Here is a 23,120-nt window from a genome sequence, read left to right on the forward strand (position 1 = left end):
ATGTGCCCTGAAATGCAACCGAGGTTCACTGCTGCTACTCTTCTGCAGGGGAGCATGGAGTGTGTCTCAGGCAAGACGCACAGGTTGCCAACCTCCAGGTGATGGATGGGGATCTCCCAGAATTACAACTGATCTCCAGGTAACAGGGATCAGTTCCCCTGGAGAAAATGGCTGCTTGGAAGGTGGACTCTATGGCATTGTACCCAGCTGAGGTCCCTCCCCTCCCCCAAAAATCCAAGCTACACCCCAAAAATCTCCAGGAATTTCCCACCTTGGAGCTGGCAACCCTAATGGTGAGGTCCAACAGACTTGGCCTAACAAAGTAAATGTGAACTCTAAAACTTCTGGGAAAGAGTGCAGGTATTCTGTGGCACACAAATGTACATGGAAAGGGTTCCACGGAAAAAGAAGAATGGTGGGTAGAATCCCTCCGTGCCTGAGGAGGAACCATAGCTCTGTGGCACCTGTTGGGCATGCAAAAACCCACGGGTTCCATGCCAGCATCTCAGGTAGGCGTTAGGAAGGACTTTTTTCAGAGTAGGGTCAGAGTAGAGAATACAACAACAATATTTGATCTATATACTGCCCTTCAGGACAACATAACGCTCACTCAGAGTGGTTTACAAAGTGTGTTATTATTATCCTCACAACAATAATCACTCTGTGAGGTGGGTGGGGCTGAGAGAGCTCTGAGAGAGCTGTGACTGGCCCAAGGTCACCCAGCTGGCTTCAAGCGGAGGAGTGGGGAATCAAACCCGGCTCTCCAGATTAGAGTCCCACCACTATTAACCACTACACCAAACTGGCTGTCAAAGTTCCTTACATCAATGTGTAAGGAACTGCCACAAGTCAGTGGTAGAAGGCTTGCTTGGCATGCAGAAAATCCCTAGTTCACTTTCTTACATCTCCAGTGAAAGGATATCAGGTGTTGGGAAAGATTTCCCGTTCTCCAAGTCCCTGAAGAGACACTGCCCTTTATTAATTCGTTTATATCCCACCTTTCTCCCCAATGTTGTCCCAATGCAGCCTACGTTGTTCCTCCATTTTATCTTCACAACAACCTTGTGAGTTCAAGTTCAAGTTCAAGTTAGCCTTTATTGGCATATAAACCTTGTGAGTTAAGTTAGGCTGAGAGAGCACTCCTGAGGTCACCAAGCAAGCCTCCATGCTAGAGTGGAGTTTCAAAACTGGATCTTCTAGGCTGACACTGTAACCACTACACCACACTGTCTCTTAGCATAGGCGTCACTGAACTAGATGAACTAACACTCTGAGGTTCAGCGGTGGAGCACTTGCTTTGCATATGGATGATCCAGGTTCAAATCCTCAGCATGTTCAGCTAAAGTATATTCGCTGTTGGGAAAGACTGGGCAAGAGGGACTGAGATTTGGTTTTGCAAGCTGAAGGTCCCAGATTCGGTCCACAGCATTGCCAGTTCTAGGGATCCCAGGCAGCAGGGAATGGCTTTGCTTGACTGGAGAGGTAGGAATGCATGAAGATGCTTTATACTGAGTCCAACCCTTGGACCATCAAGTTCAGTATATCACCTTCTCTCACTGGGGTCTTTGGATCTGAAAAATCTTTCCCACTCCTGTTATCAGAGATCCCTTAACTAGAGGTGGTGGGGATTAAACCTTCTGCATGCCAAACAGATGTCCCACCACTGAGCCATCGTCTCTCCCTTGAAAGACACGGGCAGTCGGGGGACAGTGCTGCAATGACCTGCTGCCCGTGTAAGGCGCTTTCTTATGAGGGAGCCCATTGCTCTGGCGCCAGGGGCATGTATTGCATGCAGGTGGTCCCCCAGATTTAAGTACTGACTTCTCCAGCAAGAAGGATCTCACGGTCAAACCCAAAGTGGCACTAGAGGATGCATGAGTAGATCTCTAGTGGAGAGTTTGTTGCCAAGTAGCAGCAGAGGGATCCGCTGATTCAAATCAGAGTTGCAGTGGAAGGATGAGAATGGTGCTTCCTCCTGTACTGTTCCTCTGCCCATAGGGGGCTCCCTTGACCTGCTTCTTAGGGTAAGCTGGCAAGCAACACAAAATAACCATGCAGGTTCCCCCCATTCTACCACGAAGCTCTTTGGGGGGCTTCAGGCCAGATACTGGGCCTCAGCCTAATCTATCTTGCAGGGTTGTTGTGAGGGCAAAATGGAAGACCTATATCCATTGTGCTCCTGAGCCCAAAAGTGTGTTGGGGATGTCATGCCTACTGTCTATGCATAAAAAGGGCTGGAGATCAGCTCAGCATCATGTCAGCCAGCACCCTGGTTGTGCCATTTCCTTGCAGACCAGTGAACCTGGGACCCCCCCCCCCACACACACACATCATGAAATCACATGTTGGGGGTGGGGGTGGATAAACTGCCAGGGCTCCTTTCCCGGCACCTTTGGGTTCTGGCAAGGTTATCTAGCTGGGTCCTCTTGAGTTGTGAATGGCTCCCAGATCTTAGTATGCTTTGGAGTTTCTGTTCAATATGATGACCTGTTTCCTTTGGGATGCTCCTGCCAGGCAATTTGAGAATTATTGGCATGTCTGGCCTCATGGAGTAGGAAGATACTTACCACTCTGTGTGCTTAAAAATAAAAATGAGTGTTTGCAAAGTGTTTCTTCTTTTGCATTGCTTACTCTGCCACATGTTCGACTTGGCATAATTTATCCTGTGTCTGCTTGACATGGGGATGGGCATAGAGTCACGGGGCACTGAACTCAGCTGCTGCAAATCTTTGCTCCATAACTTTCAGCAGGTATTGCCTGCACATTTTTAAGGATAAGCTTTCAGTCATAAGGACTAGAAACTTGCTTTTTAAAAAAAGAACACCGAGAGCCTCAGGAAATGGGCTAAACCTACATGCACAAAGGTACCGACTGGATATTAGGAAAAACTTTTTCACGGTCAGAGTAGTTCAAAAGTGGAATCAGCTGCCTAGGGAGGTGGTGAGCTCCCCCTCACTGGCAGTTTTCAAGAAGAGGCTGGAGGAATACTTGTCAGGGATGATTTAGGCTGATCCTGCACTGGGCAGGGGGTTGGACTAGATGGTCTGTATGGCCCCTTCCAACTCTATGATTCTCTGATTCTATGAAATGGTCTTGTCAGTTCTTGCAAGGTATCCCAGAGCACTTCACTGCATCACCCATGATGTATGAGTTAAAGTTACATTATTGATAAGCATACCATTATCAAATTAGTTGTACAAAGTTATTGGCTGGAATGAGGCTAGTAACTAAAGCTAAGGGAATTATAGATCAAAACCCCGCCCCCAATAGTGTAGGAAAGTCTGTTAGATTTTGAGTGTGCAAAGTGTGAGAACACAGGGACGAAAACATAAACATTCCACAGTCTTTGGGTCTCACTTGGTGCAGTCTCGGCTAGACTTTTTGATCTTCAAGATCAAAAAGAGTCCAGTAGCACCTTTAAGACTAACCAACTTTATTGTAGCATAAGCTTTCGAGAATCACAGTTCTCTTCATCAGATGCATGGAGGGCAAGAAGAAACTGGTCAGATATATAGGTGGAGAGAGAGAGAGAGAGAGAGAGAGAGAGATCTATATATATATGACCAGTATATGGTCAAGAAAATGGTCAGATATATAGGCGGAGAGAGATATATATATATGACCAGTTTTTCTTGCCCTCCATGCATCTGACGAAGAGAACTGTGATTCTCGAAAGCTTTAAGTCTTAAAGGTGCTACTGGACTCTTTTTGATTTTGCTACTACAGACTAACATGGCTAACTCCTCTGCATCTAGACTTCAAGGTCACTCTTCCTGGCCAGCCAGGGCTGTTACTAAAACATTTGCAATGCGAACAATTAAGCGTTCTCTCCCAGCTCAGGGAGAGAACCTTTGTATACTCTCAGAGGATCAGAACATTATGCAGAAAGACAACCATGGCAGATATGCTGGGGTATATCTGATAGGTCTCATAAAAAGTTCACATCTTGTTCTGGGCCATTTTCACACTGCTTACCGGCCATGGAACATCGCACCAAGCTCCTGGAACGGCAGCGTCTTCCTGGTGTGATTTCGTGCGGAAACGGTTCTTGCGCAAAATCGCGCCAGAAAGACGCTGCCCTTCCGGGAGCTCAGCGCAATGTTCTGTGGCCTGTAAGCATTGTGAAAACGGCCCTGATGATCTTATTCTTTTATGGATTTATATTGTTAGCCACTGATATTGAGGTCTAAGATTTTTTCAGCAGAAATGAAGGATATGAGTTCTCTTTTAAATAATATAAATGGAGTGCCAGACTATGTGTTCATGTCCAAAACTAGTGATGGGGGGGGATCTATTTTTGTTGAACAAAGAGAATGCAGACCAGGCCTGTAGCTACAGAGCATATGGGAGAAATGCCCCTTTAGAAATATGCCATGATGCCCTCCATGAATTCCTAGCTTTCCTCTAGCTCTTTTTGTTGTGAAGTTAAAAGAAGAAATGTGCAAATAGTTTTTGTCTGGATTGTGTGGGAACGAAGCTGCATGATGGCTGGAACTGAGTCAGTTCCACACCTTTCCTGACCAAATTAATTCTCAGCAGCTCTGCCCCATCATCTCTTCTGCCCGGGACTTTTGCTTTTTTCCTGTTTGTTTCTCTCTTCTTTAATGTCCACAGTGATGAATGGTAACATTGGAAACTATTTTGGGATTGCCTCTATCTATCTGCAATGAGGAATTTGCCTTGGGAGTAGATGGGAGAGGCAGGAGTAGAAAAATAAGCGCAGAGTTTCCCTCAGCCTGGTATCTGTCTCTCATCATTCATTTCAAGTTGCTGCTTGCCTGTGCAAGAGCCTCTGAGCATGTGCTGAATGCTTTTTACTCCCCACTGAATAAACAGTGTCAAATTCCTGCCCTCACCTCCCCACAAAACTAAAAGACTGAAGTGGCAAAATGCTCAGGCAGGTTCAAACTCCAGAATCTGTCACTACTAAGAAAGAAAAGAAAAACTTTGGGGACATAATATCCCAGCAATCTTAAGCCCCACCCCCTCTCACTGCTGAAAAACAAGGTCTTGGGGAGAATTTAAATAAATTGGAGCTCAGAATAATCTCTGCCCCAGTTGCTGAGACTGTGAATACTCTGCACATGTGCAAAGAGCTTTCCCCTCATTGCACAGGAACCACACACAAGAACCTTAATATCTGGCATTAGGGGATGGATTTCTAGGTTGGAGAGAATGATTTCCAGGCAAGATATAACTCCGGAGCCTGCTGTTTTAGTAACTAAAGACTTCTCCCTCAACAGCTTTCCTACAGAGGTTTGAATATAACGCCCCCCCCCACACACACACACAGAGTCTTACATCCTACAACATCTCTTGAGAGGAAAATGTAGGTACACTAATGAAAATCAACAAAGGTCTCCTAGCATGATCATAAACAAATAACTTTTCTCTGGATAGCTGATGGTGTGCCATGTAGCAGATCTATGACTCCTCCTAAGACTTCTGTGCTTGTGAACATGGGAGGCAATTCCCTACTAAGAGAAAAAATATATACACATTTAATTTCCCTGTTACAGTATTTTTAAGCCTGCATCTTCAAAGCTGAAGGACTGTGACTGTTCACTTACCACTTTGGACATACGTAGCAGAGTGATGGAGAATGACGGTTAAGACTACTAAGTGACATCATCAGATCCACGCTGTATGACCTCACTGGACTGTCACCTTTGCCATCATCAGGCCCCACCCAATGAATCTCAGGCATGGTGTAGGGGGAAACTGGGAGCCCTACCCACCACTCATAGTGTATTTGTGCCTCCTCACCATACAGGGATGCCAGCTCTGTCCTGGGAAATTCGTGGGAATTTGGGGGTGATTCCTGGGGAGGGATCTCAGCAAGGAGCCAGTGTGGTGTGACAGGCAGTGTTGTATACTGGTTAGGGTGCTGGACTAGGACTAGGGGATCCCAGGGACGAACCCCTACTCTGCCATGGAAGCTTGCTGGCTGACCTTGGGCCAGTCATGCACTCTTGACCTAACCTATCTCACAGGGCTGTTGTGAAGATAAAATGGGGAAGAGACCAATGTAAGCCACTTTGGGTCCCCATTGGAGAGAGAAATAAATAATAAATGGAGTAAAATAAAATTTAAAAATTAAGGGATGTAACGCCATCAAGTCCAGCCTTCAAAGCTGCTATTTCCTCTAGAGGAACTGATCTTTGCAGTCAGTTGTAATTCTGGGAGAGCTCCAGGCCGGGCCCCAGCTGGAAGTTGGCAGCCCTATCACGGCAACATTTCTGGTTATGGGCCTGGTGCAGGGAAGGGGTAGCTTGTTCCAGGGCTTTTTTTCAGGGGGAACGTGGGGGAACGGAGTTCCGGAACCTCTTGAAAATGGTCACGTGGCTGGTGGCCCCGCCCCCTGATCTCCAGACAGAGGGGAGTTGAGATTGCCCGCATGGCGGGCAATCTCAACTCCCCTCTGTCTGGAGATCAGGGGGCGGGGCCACCGGCCATGTGACCATTTTCTCTGAAGGCAACCCACTGAGTTCCACCACCTCTTTCCCCACAAAAAAAGCCCTGCCTTGTTCTCTCCCACACCTTACTCTGTTGCTTCAGCCGGCCTGAATTCTGGGACTGGAACTGGGCTGGGAGCAAAAATAGCAGCAATGCAGCCAGGCAAGGGAGGGAGGCAGCATTCACCTCCTCTCGCCTGTATGTTCCACTGCTGGTAAACAACAAATGGATTGTCCATTCAGTGTGATGGTGTGGAAATATGAATGCATTCCCTCTCCCCTACCAAATTTAGCGTGGCCCTTTGTTCTGTGCTTTTCCTGCATTCCCACAGAACCACAGCAAGGTGGAAGAACTGGATTGTTCGGGGTTCCCCCCAACCCAGTGATGAAATGGGGCATTTTCCTCTCATTAAAATCCAGCCCCGAAGCTCAGTTGTGCTCTCAGCCTACCCCACAGGTTGTTGTGAGGATAAAACAAAAGAAGGTACAACCAAGAATGCCATCTGGAAATTTAAGGATGAGTTAAAAACGGGACACGTTGCTAATAACAGAAATACCAATATATGGGGTGGTGCGGAGTGAAGTTGGGGGCCTAGAAGTTTGAGCAGGGTTGCTCAACCTAGGTAAACATCTAGTCTTTTTTTGGGCAACTGCTTCCCAGAGCAAGACAAAAAACAAGGAGCAGATCGGACTGGTGACTCTGAAATGTCTCCCCTCCACAGGCACACAAAACTTCCTGGGAAGACCCTATTAAACAGCTTATTCTCAACCCCCCCCTTCCCTCCTTCCCCCCTCCAAAGCAGAAGGAAAGGCCCCAAGAGCCAGTTGCCATGGCAACCACAAATGTCAAGTTCCGAGTGGCGCATGGCCGTTGCCATGGCGACACTCCCTTTTTTTAACCCAAGTGGAGTGACAAGCCTATTGGGAAGGAGGAGGGGGAAGGAGGAGGGAGAGAAAATGGGGATTGGGTTTAGGGGATTGGTGGTACAAGTTGCCAGCTTTGCACACTTCCTGGCCAGGGATGCTCTCTGTTTTCTGGTACCTGCCCTTGTTTTGCCTTTTTGGACAGAGGCCTTTAAAAAAAAAAAAAAGTGCATTAGACACGTGTGTGAGACTTCCCAGGGTTTCAAGGCCCTCCCCAGTTGCTCTAGAGGTGAATCTCTAAAGGGGAGGAGGAGAACCCTGTGCATTTTGAGCTCCACGCACCCATGCACAGAAATGTGTGGACATGGATGCAACATGCCTGCACACAGCTCCCTTTCCCTCTTCTGCTCCCTGAGAGCAGATGCTGCTGACGTTCTCTGAGTGCCAGCAATTTCTTCCTCTTTATTGTTATTTATGCAGCTGATGTGTTTTATATGCTGCTGTCTTCTCACCGCATTCAAGGAGGTTTACAATTCAAATTCAGTAAGCACAAGTTAAACGAGACTATAGCTGTGCACAGTGTTTTCATTGACCAAAGCCCTTCCTGAGCATTCTCTTGCAACAGCCTCACAACAGCCTTTTAAGGTAGGTCAGGTATTCTTTCCACATTGCAAAGAGAGGGGGTGAGAGAAGACAATATCTCCTTGGGGCAGAGGCCAGATAATAAATCATCATCATTATCATCATCATCATCATCACTGTGCTTATATACCGCTCTTCTAGACAGATTAGTGCGCCCCCAAGAACGGTGAACAAATTAGTGTTATTATCCCCACAATGCAGATATGAACCCTCCTGTCTTTTCAGAGGCGATCTATGTGTAAACTGCGACACAAATATATCTAGTGCATTTTTACCAGCCCACAGTTCTCCTCTCCTGGTTTGACCCTCGCAACAACCCTGTGAGGAAGGTTAGGGTAAGAGAGAGTGATTGGACCTAGGTCACTCATTCTGCTTTGTGAGCAAGTGGACCCTTGAAGAAGACTCCAGTTCACTGCTCTAAACACGACCCCACGCTGTCTCCCAGAAGCCGAGGTGGCAGTTGTGGCACCCTCAGTCAGCTGCTGAAAATGCTCAGTGCCAACCGGAACCACCTCAGTGTTATCATAGCGGGCTGGCTTGTGACACCCACTCGCTCGCTTGCTGTCTGTGAGTGGCAGAGAGGATCCGGTGCACTGAAGCTGCCAAAAGTTGGAGCCACCACTGAATCCGGGGGTGAGTTGGGCGCTCAGATGTGAGGCAAGACGTGTGACTTTCAGCTGCACAGTGTCAGAGGCTATTCTGGACATGATACAAGCCGAAGCCCCTCCATGCACCCTCCAAATAAACCTATTTATTCTTCCAGATGGGTAGCCATGTTAGTCTGCCTGTAGCAGTAGAAAAGAGCAAGAGTCCAGTAGCACCCATAAGACTAACAAAATTTGTGGTAGGGTAGGAGCTGAAGAAGTGACCTGTGACTCATGAAAGCTCATACCCTACTACAAATTTTGTTAGTCTTATGGGTGCTACTGGACTCTTGCTCTTTTTCATTATTTATTCTTGTTATTGTTTATAGCCCACCTTTCTGTGACTCAAGACAGATTGGTGGAGGAAAGAGCTGTGAGTTCATAGCGGACTTATGGCAACCCCTGGTGGGGTTTTCTAGGCAAGAGACTAACAGAAGTGGTTTACCATGGCCTTCCTCTGCAGCCCTGGTTGTCTTTGGAAGTTTCCCATCCAATTATTAACCAAGGCCGGCCCTATTTAGCTTCCAAGATCTGATGAGGATGGGCTTCTTGTGTTACTCAGTTTGGAACACAAACAAGAGGAGGAAAAAACCCAACCTGATGAACAAGTCAGGAACCTGACGTGTTGGAAAACCATGGCTTGTGTTAATTCTGAGTAATTTGTGAAATCAGGCTTTGAACCCTGGTTTTGCCTCAACAAATGCTGCTTTGATCACCTTTGCTCTTCCTCCTGGCCTGCTCTGCAGGGTAGGCGGTACTTGGGAACAAGCCAGCATGTGCATGTTTGCATATTATCTGAACCTGTTGTTAAGACTTGTTCCGAATCCAACTTCAGCCCATGTTTATACAGCTCCTAAGTAACCATAGTTAGTATATTAGCTCATATTCAGGCAATCACACGAATCATCATTGGTTTGATTAACCCCTGATTTTGCATTATGTCTGAACTGGGCCTGACTGTGGTTTCTGGTTCTGGGTTGACATAACTAACAGTAGTCTATGAAGTGGTCTACATTCATACAATCATGTTTACCACAGACTGGCTAAATCCTGGTTTCATGTTATGTCTGAACCAGGAGTGGTTATTCAACCACCTCCAAACCATGGTTTTGGATTCTGCTTTGACGTACTCACCCTAATCAAGATGGGTAGCCATGTAAGTCTATCTGTAGCAGTAGAAAAAAGCAAGAGTTCAGTAGCACCTATAAGACTAACAAAATTTGTGATAGGGTAAGAGCGTTCATGACCACAGCTCACTTCTTCAAATACCTGAAGAAGTGAGCTGTGGCTCACGAAAATTCATCTCCTACCACAAATTTTGTTAGTCTTACAGATACCACCCTAATCAAAGTATGAGGAATGACCTGCATTCAGACGACCAAGCTAACCTTAGTTTAGTTAAACCCTGGTTTTGCATTATGATTATGACTGAACCGAATTCATGGCTAAAGTGAAATTCAAACTAGCAAACTTTGAGGCACGTGCTCTTGATTTTACATTAATGCGGCAGCCAGTGCTGTATGTATGAAAATTTAATGAATGTGCCTGAGTGAAGTGGCCCGTTTTTTAACATGTTGATATCTCTTTCTCTCTGCAGATGGCACGACCGATCCAGGTGAAGCCTGCAGACAGCGAAAGTCGTGGAGGTAGTTGTCCTCTGTCCTTGTTTGTGCTGTTATCACAAACTTAACCCCCCCCCCCCACCACCACCCAGCATTGAAATCCTGCATGGTGTAGAGATTAGAGCATCAGACTAGAATCAGGAAGAGCCAGGTTCAAATCCCTGCTCTGCCATGGAATCTTGCTGGGTCAGTTTGGGCCATTCGGATACTCTTAGCCTAACCTACCTCTCTGGGTTGTTGTGAGGATAAAATGAAGGAGAAGAGAATGATATGAGCCTCTTTGGGTCCCTTCTGAGGAGAAAGGTGAGGTATTAATGAAGTCAATAACATAAATAAATAGGTCTGCCATTTTCAGTTTCAAAAAGTTACTTGCTTTTGGGTGTGGGCAGGGGGAACCTGGGAAGGCCCCCAGAAATGGGCAGCCTAAACCTGGATTTCTTGTCCCCTGTTAAAACATGGCTGATGGCCAGACCACAGAGACTAGAAAATATCCTCTTTTTTAACCCCCTTCTCTCTCTCTCTTGCTCTCTTCCTGATTGTTGGAGTAGCGTTTCTATGGAAACCCCTCATTTCCCAGAGGCTGTTATAACTTAAGGGCCAGATGGGCAGGTTGGATGGGGAGGGAGCAACGGATGAGAAGAATTTAGAGTGTGGAGGGGAGCTAAACCACAGTCAGTTTGAGAAACTGACTGTGCTTTAAATAAATCAGGATAATGTGAGGACACAATTCTTCTGAAAGCTCACCTTTTCCTGTAGGGTCTTCAGCTTAACACCCGATCTCCACCCTCTCCTATAACCCAGAGCGTGGATGTCTTTGCTCCTTTCTGTGCTTGGCTACCCTTCTTCTTGGTCATCTGGACTGGCAATTTTACTGCCAGCCTACATAATATGGCAGGCACCTCCCTGTTTTGTATTGCTCTCTTAGGGTTGCCAGCCTCTAGGTGGTGGCTGGAGATCTCCTGGAATTACAGCTAATCTCCAGTTGACAGACATCAGTTCACCTGGAGAAAGTGTCTATTTTGGAGGGTGGAGTCTATGGCATTATATCTTGCTGAGGACCCTCCCCTCCCCAAATCCCACCTTCTCCAGGCTCTACCTCCCAAATCTCCAGGAATTTAGCAACCCAGAACTGACAGCCCTGTGCTTCATAAATTCTAGCTTTGTTTCTGCACAATACTGAAGGTTGCCAGCCTTAAAGTGGAGCCTGCAAATCTCACATACATGAAGCTGCAGTACTGGGTTAGACCATTAGTCCATCAAGGTCAGTATTGTACTCAGACCGGTAGTAGTTCTCCAAGGCCTCAGGCAGTAATCTTTCACATTGCTTAGCGCTTGGTCCTTTTCACTAGAGATACTGTTATGCCGTCTGTGTCCTTCCCACTTAGACACAAAAGGCTGGAGTGGAGTGAGTGGTCTATAGATCTTTAATTGCAATTATAGGAGAGAGAACAAAATACCAAAAACAGTTCCCTCTGGCTCCTCCCTTGAGCTGCAGAGCTTTTATAGCAATTATGATATCAGAACATCATTGTATCTAATTACAATATGATGGGTTCATAGTTATTATGTCGCAATTAGAAATTTTAGTACACGTCACGTCACCTTTTTAGTGCAAAGTCAGCTCATATTACATTGTGCATGTGTGATCCTACAAAATAAGCCATTGTCTGAATATGTTACTTTTCAAGAATTCCTTTCTGCCTGAATGTAACTGGCAAACACACAACGTTAGCCTGTACAGAGCTCTGAATTCTTGCCTTCGGTACTCAGTGTAACTAAACACAGCTTCTCAATTGTGAATTGCTTATAGCAGACATATAAGAAACCACTGCTTGTATTAGGTCTATCAGTATACAATTCAGGGCTCATTTCGAGGGGGAATGCAGTTCCGACAGTTCTCCCAAGAGGTCACGTGTCAGGTGGCCCTGCCCACCCGACTCTCGGCCATTTGGGGCCTGTTTCGGCCTGGATTGGGGCCGAAACGGCCTGGATCAGGCCTCTGATGGGTGGTGGATCACTCTCTCACTCAGCAGTGGCCCGATCCTGAACGTTTTGGGCCCATTTTCAGCCCCTTTTTGCCATTTTGGGCCCAATTTCAGCCCTGAATGGCCAGGATTGGGTCCAAAACAGCCAGGATTGGTGATGTCAAGAAGTGAGGCAGATGCAAATCAGTTATGCTAATGACATACTTCTGGTGATGTCAAGGGGTGTTTCATATACTAATGAGTTATGCTAATGTGTTGCTCCAGCTCGTTTTCTACGAAATGACCCCTGATACAATTAATTGTTAATTATTATAGGTGAGTTTGGCTGTGATATCAGTTCCAGGGATTGAGCCTGGGACCTTCTGCCTGTGAAGCACAGGCTCTTCCACTGAGCCACGGCCCCTGCCCAAGTCACAACTGATCTCCAGAGATTTGGAGGGTGACGTTTATGGCATTATACCCTACTGAGGTCCTTCCCCAAGCTCAAGCCCCAAATCTCCAGGAATTTCCCAGCTTGGAATTGGATGTCATATCACACGTCATTGTGGAGATCACTTGAGGCATCTCTTTGTGGGCCCCATCTTTTGGGGGGTCTACAGGAGAGAGGACCCTTTTTGTGGTAGCCTTGAAATTTTGAAATTCTCCCTTAGTTTTTCCACATGGAAAAACTGTTCATGTTGAAGTGTCAGGCAAAGTCCATCCTATTTTATTCTCACATGCTTTTAAAAAAATCCCTGTATACTGGAGAGGCAGTGTAGTATAGTGGTTAGAGTGTGAGACTAGGATCTGGGAGACCCAGGTTTGAAACCATGGAAGCTGACTGGCTGACCTGGGGTCAGTCACACACTGTCTGCCTCATCTAACTCACAAGGTTGTTGTGGAAGTGAAACAGGCAAGCAAAACACAAGGTCCTTGGCAAAAGGGCATGATAAAATGGTCTAGAGAGCTGAATTTATGTAGTGGGTCTGAGACACTGGTACTCTCTCCCTCGCAGAACCATCATGTTTAGGTGGCCTGTGAAGTGTCTACCTGTCCTCTCACACTTTTAATGGTGTATAGATCCCTAAATACTGGAGAGGTAGTGTGGTGTAATGGTTACCTTGGCCTTTTAATGAATTTCTTGTTATGATTATTACTCTCTACATAGTGTCCCTAGCAAAGAAGATAGGTTCTCAGCCTTGAGGAGTTACAGCCTAAAGAGCAAATGCTATGGCAAATCTGCAAACCATAAGAGCTGGCTGTTGGACCCAGAACCAGGCACTCCCTGTCAGCCTAGCCTACCCCCTACAAGGGTGTCATAAAGCTAAATATTGGGGAGGGAACAACTAGGAATCTGAGCTGCTTTGAACAGATAGAACTTAACACATTTTTCCTGTTTTAAACTATTGATTTTTTTCTCTGTAATGACCTTCCTTTTCACTACTGATATTTATTTGCATGGTTTTATAGCTGGTTTTTATTTCCTTGTGTTTTTATAGCGCGTTGGCTAAGCTGCCTCAAGGGGTCTCTGATGAAAAGTGGGATATTTGTGTGCCTGTTTTATTTTCATCTCACAACCCTCCAAAGAGCTCCCAGCAGTATCTCTGGGTTCCTTCCACTTCCTCGCTGATCCTTTCCACAACCCTGTGAGCTAAGATGAAACAGAGTTATTGCCATGGAGTTGCCCAACAGAGTAGCATTTGAACCCAGGTCCACTGCCAATAAAATCTGTTGTATGTAGGCTTATGGCTTCATCTGGATTCCCCTGTAAGAAGCTCCACTTTACCTCCTCTGTGCCACTTCAGACTAGGACTTTTGCTGCTCCTCTGGAGTAGGAAAAGTTCGGGGGGGGCATAGGGATGCTGATCGCAGTGAGGGCAGGGGATCCCCCACTCTTAATTTTCACACCTGGCCCTGCTCACCTAGCTGGCAGAGGTGAAAGGAAAGGGGTGGAACCACCAGAGCACCTAAGAAAATGGCATGTGTGTGTTCCAAGGGGCCCCAATGCCATCACTTCTGGTTGAAAATTGGAAGTGATGGGGTCTTAGCATCAGCCCCAAATATAGCAAAAATGCCAGATCAGCCCCATATATAGCAAAAATGCTATGTTTGGGGGGCCCATTTTGCCCCACTGTGACCCCATAGTCCGGTCAAAAAGAGGCAAAACCGGCACTATGTTTTGTACAGAGACGCAACAAACAACCTCTCCTGGGGGGCAGATGAGCCATTCTCGTACATGTCCTCATTGGGGCTGATTTGAATCCCATCCATTGTAGAGATGCAGCAGACTGATAGAAAGCAAGGGCAGAGCAGTATGTCATGCAGAGAAGCGAGGGTGGCCTCTTTTGAGGCCTGGTGAATAATTCTGCTGGAGATGATTGTATCCTATCAGTGCAGCGATGCAACAGACTGACTGGAAAGAGGCAAGGACGAAACAGGGAATCATGCAGAGATTCAGCGGGCAGCATTCTTTGTGGGCTCCCTGCAGCTTTTAAATGTATAGTAATTGTGACACACTAGATGATCCGTTCTCTCGCAGGTTTGGGAACAACTGCCCTTAGAAGAGCTTGTTCTGCATTGTTTCTGCTTGCCCAGAGCAGTAACTCATGCACAGAGCAACAGACAGATGCATTTGTAGCTTGCAGCCTTTTGAAAAAAAAAATCTATTTCCAGGTCACTGCACGCGCCAACAGATAGCGCCCCCCTGTGCTATTTCTCCTGACACACGTCATGTTCAATCGGTTCCCCTTCTAAGCCAGCCCCTCTGATTCTGTCGCACACAATAAGGGACCTTCTTGTGTCGGTCCATGGAGGCGATAGCTTGACACAGCCTCTCCTCCATCCCCTTGTCAACCCCCCCCCGGCCCCCCACGATCCTCTGATTATTCCTGCTCTTGGCCTATCACATTTTAATTGTTTGAAAGAAACTGTGTATGCCTTGTGTGCTGGGATGCCATGTCACCCTGTTTAGAAGTGAGCATGTTAACAGCTACTTCATGGGGCCAAAAACCTTCCCCAAATCTGGGATACTTCACTGATCATTACTGATTTCTCCTTCTTTTCTGAGATCCAAAAATAACAGCGCCGAAAGTTTGGAAGGGCCTCCTTTTGTGCTCTGGAGTCAGGTTTCCTCTGAAGTAGGGCAAGAGGCTGGAAGTTTAAGCAGAAGCCTGAAGGTAGAGCTTGGATGTGGTGGGCAGTCGATCCAACAAGGCTTTCCTCCCAGGCCTCAGCCTAAACTGGCTGAGATGTAAGTTACCCCAACTGTACTGCAGGCAGGAGCTGGAGCTCCTGAGGCTGCATTGTGCTCTGGCCAGGACCCTGCAAAGAAGTACCACCATTAGCGCTCCCTTCTTGCTCAAAAATTGGGTTGTGTGCAACCAGCCTGGCACTTTACCTCCGCTGTGCCACCTCAGACTGGGACTTTTGCTGCTCCTCTGGAGTAGGAGAGGTTTTGGGGCGAGGGGGTAGGGATGCTGATCACAGTAGGGGCAGGGGATCCCCCACTCTTAATTTTCACACCTGGCCCTGCTCACCTAGCTGGCAAAGGTGAAAGGAAATGGGTGGAACCGCCAGAACACCTAAGAAAATGGCATGTGTGTGTTCCAGGGGTCCCCAATACCATCACTTCTGGTTGAAAATCGGAAGTGATGGGGTCTTAGCAATGCCAGATCAGCCCCAAATATAGCGAAAATGCTATGTTTGGGGGGCCCGTTTTGCCCCGCTGAGACCTTATCACTTTCATTTTTCAACTGGAAGTGACATCATCTGGGCCTCCAGAATGTGCAAGGAAGCTGAATTGGGCCCTTGCACCTGCAACGCAGGTAAGGGGGCTAGCAACCCTGGGTTCAAGTCCTGCTTGGCAAAGGCTTGGTGGCCATCTCAGGGGCCAATGGTGAGGTTTTCTTTGCAGAACTTGGCAGGGCGGTCTCCAAGTGCTGCTGGTACATCCTCAACAGGCACCTCTGCAGTGCTCTTTCCCTGGTCTTGCTGGCTGTCCTCAGCCCAGGCCTGGGCTCCTGGAATTCTTCCCTGAGGATTCTGAGTCACTGAACTGGTCAGAGGGGTCATGGCAGGCCTGGGTCCTCCTCCTTATTACAGAACCAAGCATTGCCTCCAAACCCTAAAGAACGGCGTAGTGATGTGTGTGTGTGTGTGTGTGTGTGTGTGTGTGTGTGAGAGAGAGAGAGAGAGAGAGAGAGAGAGATGATGATGACTCACATTCAAAACCCAGCAAACCTCACCGAGTGATCTTGGGCCAGTCAGTGAATTGGTTCAGACATCACACGGAATCATGATTTCAGTCAACTAGCTGCGTCTGAATGTGGGCAGTTGCACTAACTAGAGTTAGTCAGGGTTTGTCTAACCATGCACAAAAATCATGAGTTGAGACTCATTGCAGTGGGTGATCAAAATTCTGCCTTCTGGGCAGTATGTGGAGGGCGGAGCAGGTCTTTAAAAAAATTATTTAAAAAAATATTATCAAAAACAATACTAACATATTCATGAAAAGTATTTACAAAAGCAATTCTTAAAATATTTGATCTTTGCATAATGAATAGTGCTTCATTTGAAACAAACAAAACTGGGACAAAATAAGTGTCAAAACATCTCTACATAGAATGTTTTACAAATTCAACACTCCCGCTGGAAAAAGAGGAACTAAAACTGCCATTTCCTATAATATAAACAAGATGCATGTACAGCAGTAGCGGTAGATGCTAAAAACAAATACGCAAAGAATTTACCAGCATGACTTGGGTGAAGAGAGCAAATTGGGAATGGAATGCACAAGTTTTGTCATTCACAGAGGGAAGGCGGGTGGAGCCTTCATACAGAAACTGACAAGCAATTGTGATCAAAATTCTGGCTTCTGGGCAGTGTGTGGAGGGTGGAGCAGGTCTCAAATGGTGAGGGACCTAGTGCTTTGCAGAGGCTTCAAAATTTGGTGGCATCATTTAGGATGGAGACCAGTGCAAAATCCCCCTAAAGTATAGATGCCCCCTCCAAAAAAGTGCTGCCCTGAGCAATTGCTGCCCTGGCAGTTATGTCCCTCAAGCTCTCCACAGTTAACACACATGTGTTCCAGTTGAAGCAACTTTATTGAGATCTGTGCAGTTCAGGATGTTCACACAAAGGTGAAAATTGGCAGAAGTGACAATTCAAACAAAGGTATTACTAATTATAGGGAAACTTCCCACCCTTCGGGTCCGTTGACATTCTGACACGAAAACCCAAAGGAGTTACATGGGAACTGATTAGTTTAGACTAGACAGAGTACAAAGTGAAATTATCCCAGTCTCTGGGAAAAGATACACTGTTCGCTGCTTGCAGCTCTCCTCCAAGGACACTTGCTAGAATAGTGAAAGTAAATATTTTCAACAAATAACGGAGAGGCCCCACTGGCTGTCCTGCAGTTCAAGTTAGCAGTTAAGACTCTCTCAGATGACATATACAGTATGCAGAATATAACTTTGGCAAACAGTTATGATTAGCACAAAATGCATAACACAAGAATGGCAGGTATGCTCGCATACATGACAATCTTGGTAGAAATATGGGATTTTTAAAAACATGGCTAGGTCTCGTGATTCAATCTAGCAGCTCAGCTCTTCCAAAGCTGTTGCTGTTATGATATTTATACAGAAAAAATTGCCAGTAGCACCTTTAAGGCTAACCAACTTTGTTGTGGCATAAGCTTTCAAGAACCACAGATCTCTTTGTCAGATTAAAGGTGCTACTGGACTTTTTACTATTTTGCAACTATAGACTAACATGGCTAACTCCTCTGGATATTTAGATAGCATCACTCTGGCACATGCCACTATACCAGAGGATACAGCATCAATGTTATGACCATGTGGGAAATTAGCCTGGGCTTTGGGGGAGGGGGGGGTTGTCTTCATTGAAGGCGTTTGGGATCTTTAATCCAGAAAACTCTTTCAATTGCCACCATCACAACTACCCCCAACTTGGTAATATCATCCTCTGGAGAGTGCTAATAATTTTTTTTATATTCCTAAGCACTTTTCTGTTGTAGTCTGTGCCAAAATACAGAAAAACTCCCCAGCAACATAATGGATAGTTTACAGCCAGAAAAGCTGAATTCTTTCAAACCACCTGCATGAATGATGGAAACTAAGCACAACTGGATTAGTGATCTAATTTTTCATAATTTGTTCACGATGAATGGACATCTGACCTGTGAAGAACACGTGTCGGGTAGTATGGTATATCGGGTAGTCGGGTAGTATGGTAGCTGGGAAGGGTAGTTTAAAAAGACAGAGCCGGCAGCAGGGCAAAGGCTTTGCTATACACTGGAGCTGTGTGAAGGATCTGTGAAATGCCAGAAGGGAAACTTCAGCCCATTAGAACCTCTCCAGGTCCAAGCCCAGCTCTGGAAGGCAGCTCCAGCCCATTTCCATTCCTCACTGCCCTCTGGTTGCAATCCCACACAGTTTTAGACTGGAGAGGTGAGATTGACAGAGCCTTCAGGATGGCAAAGATGAAATTAACAAATCCTCTGAGGAGCAATCTCCACCAGCTCTGTCTTTTTAAACTACGCTTCTCAGCTAACATTGTGCCTCCCTACACTTGTCGAACACGCGTTGAGGCATCTCGTGTAGAGAGATTCTTATTCAGCTAACTTTGCCCTCACTCGGAACCTTCTTCGGGCTGCCTGCCGAATCTACAGTTTCCTATTGTACATGTAGGCCATGTACTTTCAAAAAGAGTCTCTTAATCATGTTTACAAACTTGCTTGTTTTGCAGCCATGAGGACTAAGAACTTTGGGGCGAGTATTGCAGAATCTGGAGCATTTTCATTGTTGTGTTTGCATCCCAACAAATCAGTTTTATACATGATACGTATGTTAGAATGAAACATGGCACCAAAATTATGAAATTCTCTCCCCAAGGAGATTCGGGTAAAAGCTCTGTTTTTTTCTAGCATTCCCTTACTGATTCTTATCGATCCTTCCTCCTGTTCAATTGTTCAGGTGTTTTGTTTGAATTGTTTTTATGTATTCATATGTATTCTTAATCTTGTTTTAATTGTTTGCTGCCTTGCGGACTCTTAAGCTGGGTGGAGAGGTAGCTTTAAATACAATATATATAAAGTGTGTTGAAAAACTAGACAACCAATGTACTTGATACAAACATTCTATGAACCAAGAGTGCAAAACCACTGGCAAAAATCTAAACAAAACAAAATAGCAACTTCTGCCCATCAGTAGCTTGCAGGTCTTTGGGGAAAACACCCTCTTATTTTATTTATTTATTTTATTAAATTTATAGCCCGCTCTCCCAGCAAGCAGGCTCAGATCAGGTAACATAAAGTAATAAAATCACATTGAAACACATTAAAACATAAAATTCAGTACAAGAAGGGAGCAACTATACACAGCAGCCCACATTGCCAAATCCAATCCAATACATTCCGTGGTGTGGAAGATGGTAGGCAGAATTAGAAGAGTCGGTGGACAATCCCCCTCTCAACAGGAGACGGGCAAAGGAGCTCGCCCACACCCTAACCTCAGCCATATGCCTGACGGAACATCTCTGTCTTACAGGCCCAGTGGAAGGATAAGTCCCACTGGGCTGTAGTTTCCACAGACAGAGAGTTCCACCAGGTTGGTGCCAGGATCAAAAAGGCCCTGGCCCTGGTCGAGGCCAGGTGAGCATCCTTGGGGCCAAGGACCACCAGCAGTCATTTATCAGCTGACCTAAGCACCCTCTTTAGAGCTCAGTAATACTCCATTACCTTTCTCTGCCCTGTTGGTTTCTCCCAAATCCCGAGAAACACTCAGAAAGTTGATGGTTCTCTGTTTTGCTTCTAGGGGACAGGAAGCTGTTTGTGGGCATGCTGAATAAACAGCAGTCCGAAGATGACATTCTGCGGCTTTTCGAACCGTTTGGAGTGATTGATGAATGTACGGTGCTCAGAGGCCCAGATGGGAACAGCAAAGGTCTGTCTAATATCCTCAGGCTATCTAGGGCTGGGAACAACTCAATCCAATCCAAAACTGGGTCTGTCTGCACTATAAAATTCAAGCTGCATTCAGAACAGTTTCACTCCCAGAGCATCCCTCCCATAAAATACTGGGCTGTCTGGTTTGCTAAGGTTGTTGATAGTTCTTTGAAAGTTAACTAACCTGGCCTCTTTAGCAAAGCCTCAGTGCTTGGAATTTATTTCTGGCTTCTGGGCTGATTTCAGATTTCTCACTCCTCCTGTTTCATCCTGAGAAATCCCTGTTTTGATTTTCATTCTCTCTTGTGCAAATCAAACCTGTAATTCTTTGTCGGCTATATCCTGTTTCCTCTCACCAAATGTACGCATTTTGCAAAATTATTTTCTATTGAGAAATTAGTATGATTGATATGTGTGTGTGTGTTTGTATAATATGATGTAATTATAAATTCCATATGAATTGTATATATAAAAGCTGTATGGTGATACAAATGAACCTATGAAGCCAACAATGAAAAGAAGAGAACTAAAACTGTTAAACTCATATAAAAAGAAATGAAATAGGGAACATTTTCTCAGCTCTGTCTCTCAACAGATCTGAAACCAGTTTGAATTTGTAATGGTCTCTCCTCTCAAACCATGAGGGTTAGAAATCTCTGGATTATTTTTAAAAAATGAGTCTCTCTATTGCACTGACAGGAATCTCATTTAAGAACATTTATAGTGTGCATTTTCCCTTCAGATCTCCTAATAACCAATTAAAAATACATTAAATTAAAAAATGAAGAGAAAATAAGAAGTCTATGTGGGTCCAAACCACTGAATTGACACAGGCTAGGTTTTTAAAACTGTTTTCAATGGTTCTTTTTATTCTTCTAATCCATCTAGTGTTTCTCCTGTGAGGCATTGCATTAAAAAAAATCAATACAAATATTAAATGTTTAAAATGTTATTTGTTTAAAATGTCATCGGGACTGTAGCAACGTTATTGGCAGCCTGTGATGACTTTGGTGATGGTTAATGCTAATAATATGGATATTGATTTTGGGTAGCAATGATTTTGTATAGATTTTTTAAGCAAAGTTTTTGGTGCTTTTGATGCATACTACAAGTTGTTCATTAGGGCTCATTTTGAGGGGGAATGTGCCGGAACGCCATTCCGGAACCTCTGAAAAGTGATCACGTGGGTGGTGGCCCTGCCCACGTGATTCCTTTTCCTCCCTGCACTGCCTTTATCTTGAGCAGCCGGCCCTAATGCCAGCTGGCACTGCTGCGGCCTGCACAGCCCGTCCTCCTGGCCTGCAAGCCAGTTGAGGTGGCCCGCAGCCTGCTGTGGCCTCCAGAGCTGGCCCCGTGGCCAGCCAGGCCACTCGGGCCTGTGCAGCCTGTCCTTCCAGCCTGCAAGCCGTGGTGGTGAGTGTGGTGAGTGGTGGTGAGTGTTGCTATTATCTCCTCCCCACTGGTATGTCATATTTTAGGAGCCTTTGGGGGGTGGTATTATATTCTAGTCTGTAATTGTAGTCCTATTGTATTGAAATCTGCAGAAACTTTTGGCAGCTGTGGTTAAGTTACACGATAACTAATTTTTTTGGGTTCTCCTCCTGTGGGATGTGGGTTGCTGTTTATGACTTAGGTTGTAAAACAGTAAGTAAAGTCCTATTTTTGGGGTGGAGCCTGAGGGGTGGGTGGGTGTTACCTTCTGACACACTTCCGGTGATGGCAGGGGGTGTGGCATATGCAAATCAGTTATGCCAATGACATACTTCCGGTGATGGCAAGGGGCATGGCATATGCTAATGATTCCTGCAGCTCTTTTTCTATGAAATGAACCCTGCATAAACATATTGTGATTTAATGAACAGCACTCAATGAGTAGAGGCAGCAAACTTGTCAAAGTTGTGAAAACCAGATACATGTTGGGTATGAGGCCTTTCTTTATAAGGCCTTGGTCTGAAAGGAAGGCAGGATAGGATCCTAGCCTCCCATTGCAAAGGGGGTGATGTTCCTTAGACTATCTACCTCGCTCTCACTTGCTGTATCTCTGCCAGACCCTTCTCTCTCTTTCTCCCTCTCTTTCTCTCTCTCTCATTTTCTTTTTCTCAACTCTGTTGCTCTCCAGGCTGCGCCTTTGTTAAATTCTCCTCTCACACGGAGGCTCAAGCAGCAATCCACGCCCTCCATGGCAGCCAAACTATGCCCGTGAGTAAGAGTCTAAAGGTGGGCAGCCTTTCTCCAGGGTTCTATGCAGTGTCGAAATTTGCCAGTCCCCTAAGGCGAGTAGAAGCCAACCAGGGGTAAGCGACTAAGTGGTATGCTGAGCAGCTCTCAAGCGGCTACATTAGTACGGTTCTTTATTTTCAACAGTGCTAGTGGCCTTTTCCATGTGTTTTATTCAGTGGCTGTTTTCACACTGCTTACCAGCCACGGAACATCACCCCAAGCTCCCGGAACGACAGCGTCTTCCTGCTGGGAGCTCGGAGCGATGTTCCATGGTCAGCAAGCAGCGTGAAAACAGTCTGCCACTCACCTGAGATGAGCAGAAGCCAGCCAAAGGCAAACAACCACGTGTTGAAGTGAGCAACATTACCGTGGCTACATTGGCACAGTTCTCTTGTTGCCACCTAAAGGGATGTAAGACAGAGACTGTGTGTGCAACTGCTTTAGTGCTGCCCTTGTGTTAAAAACCTTTGAGACGCAGAGCCATATATTTGAGATTGGGGATCCTCTAATAATCGGGAGGAGGAAGCGGCTTGCTGCACATGCTCAGAGAGCACAACTTTTCCTTTTAAACTGCTTGTGGTCACCTCTGGTGGTTCCTGGGGATCCCCATAGGGAGGCCAGTGTTTTCTCTGCAATAGAAGGGGAAAGGGTGCATGGAAAGCAATGGAAAATTCTAAACCTTTCGGTTTAACTTGTCTAAGCACAGCCAACAGGTACAGGAAAGAGTGGGTCGAGGGGCA

At 45.9% G+C, this 23,120-nt stretch overlaps 1 protein-coding gene across 2 annotated transcripts in view; it reads left to right on the forward strand.

Annotated features, from left to right (window-relative positions):
* The window catches only part of CELF5 (CUGBP Elav-like family member 5), a 77,764-nt gene that overhangs the window by 38,406 nt on the left and 16,238 nt on the right, over positions 1 to 23,120 (forward strand). Inside the window, exons 3-5 of one of the 2 annotated variants that reach the window (XM_054979547.1) lie at positions 10,203 to 10,251; positions 20,030 to 20,158; positions 22,280 to 22,359. In XM_054979547.1, the coding sequence (XP_054835522.1) occupies positions 10,203 to 10,251; positions 20,030 to 20,158; positions 22,280 to 22,359 (258 nt within the window). Of the gene's footprint in view, positions 1 to 10,202; positions 10,255 to 20,029; positions 20,159 to 22,279; positions 22,360 to 23,120 lie in introns of both variants that reach the window. The other variant, XM_054979548.1, reaches the window with a different exon arrangement.

This window comes from Eublepharis macularius, chromosome 5, assembly GCF_028583425.1.
Source record: "Eublepharis macularius isolate TG4126 chromosome 5, MPM_Emac_v1.0, whole genome shotgun sequence".
Taxonomy (NCBI): Eukaryota; Metazoa; Chordata; class Lepidosauria; order Squamata; family Eublepharidae; genus Eublepharis; species Eublepharis macularius.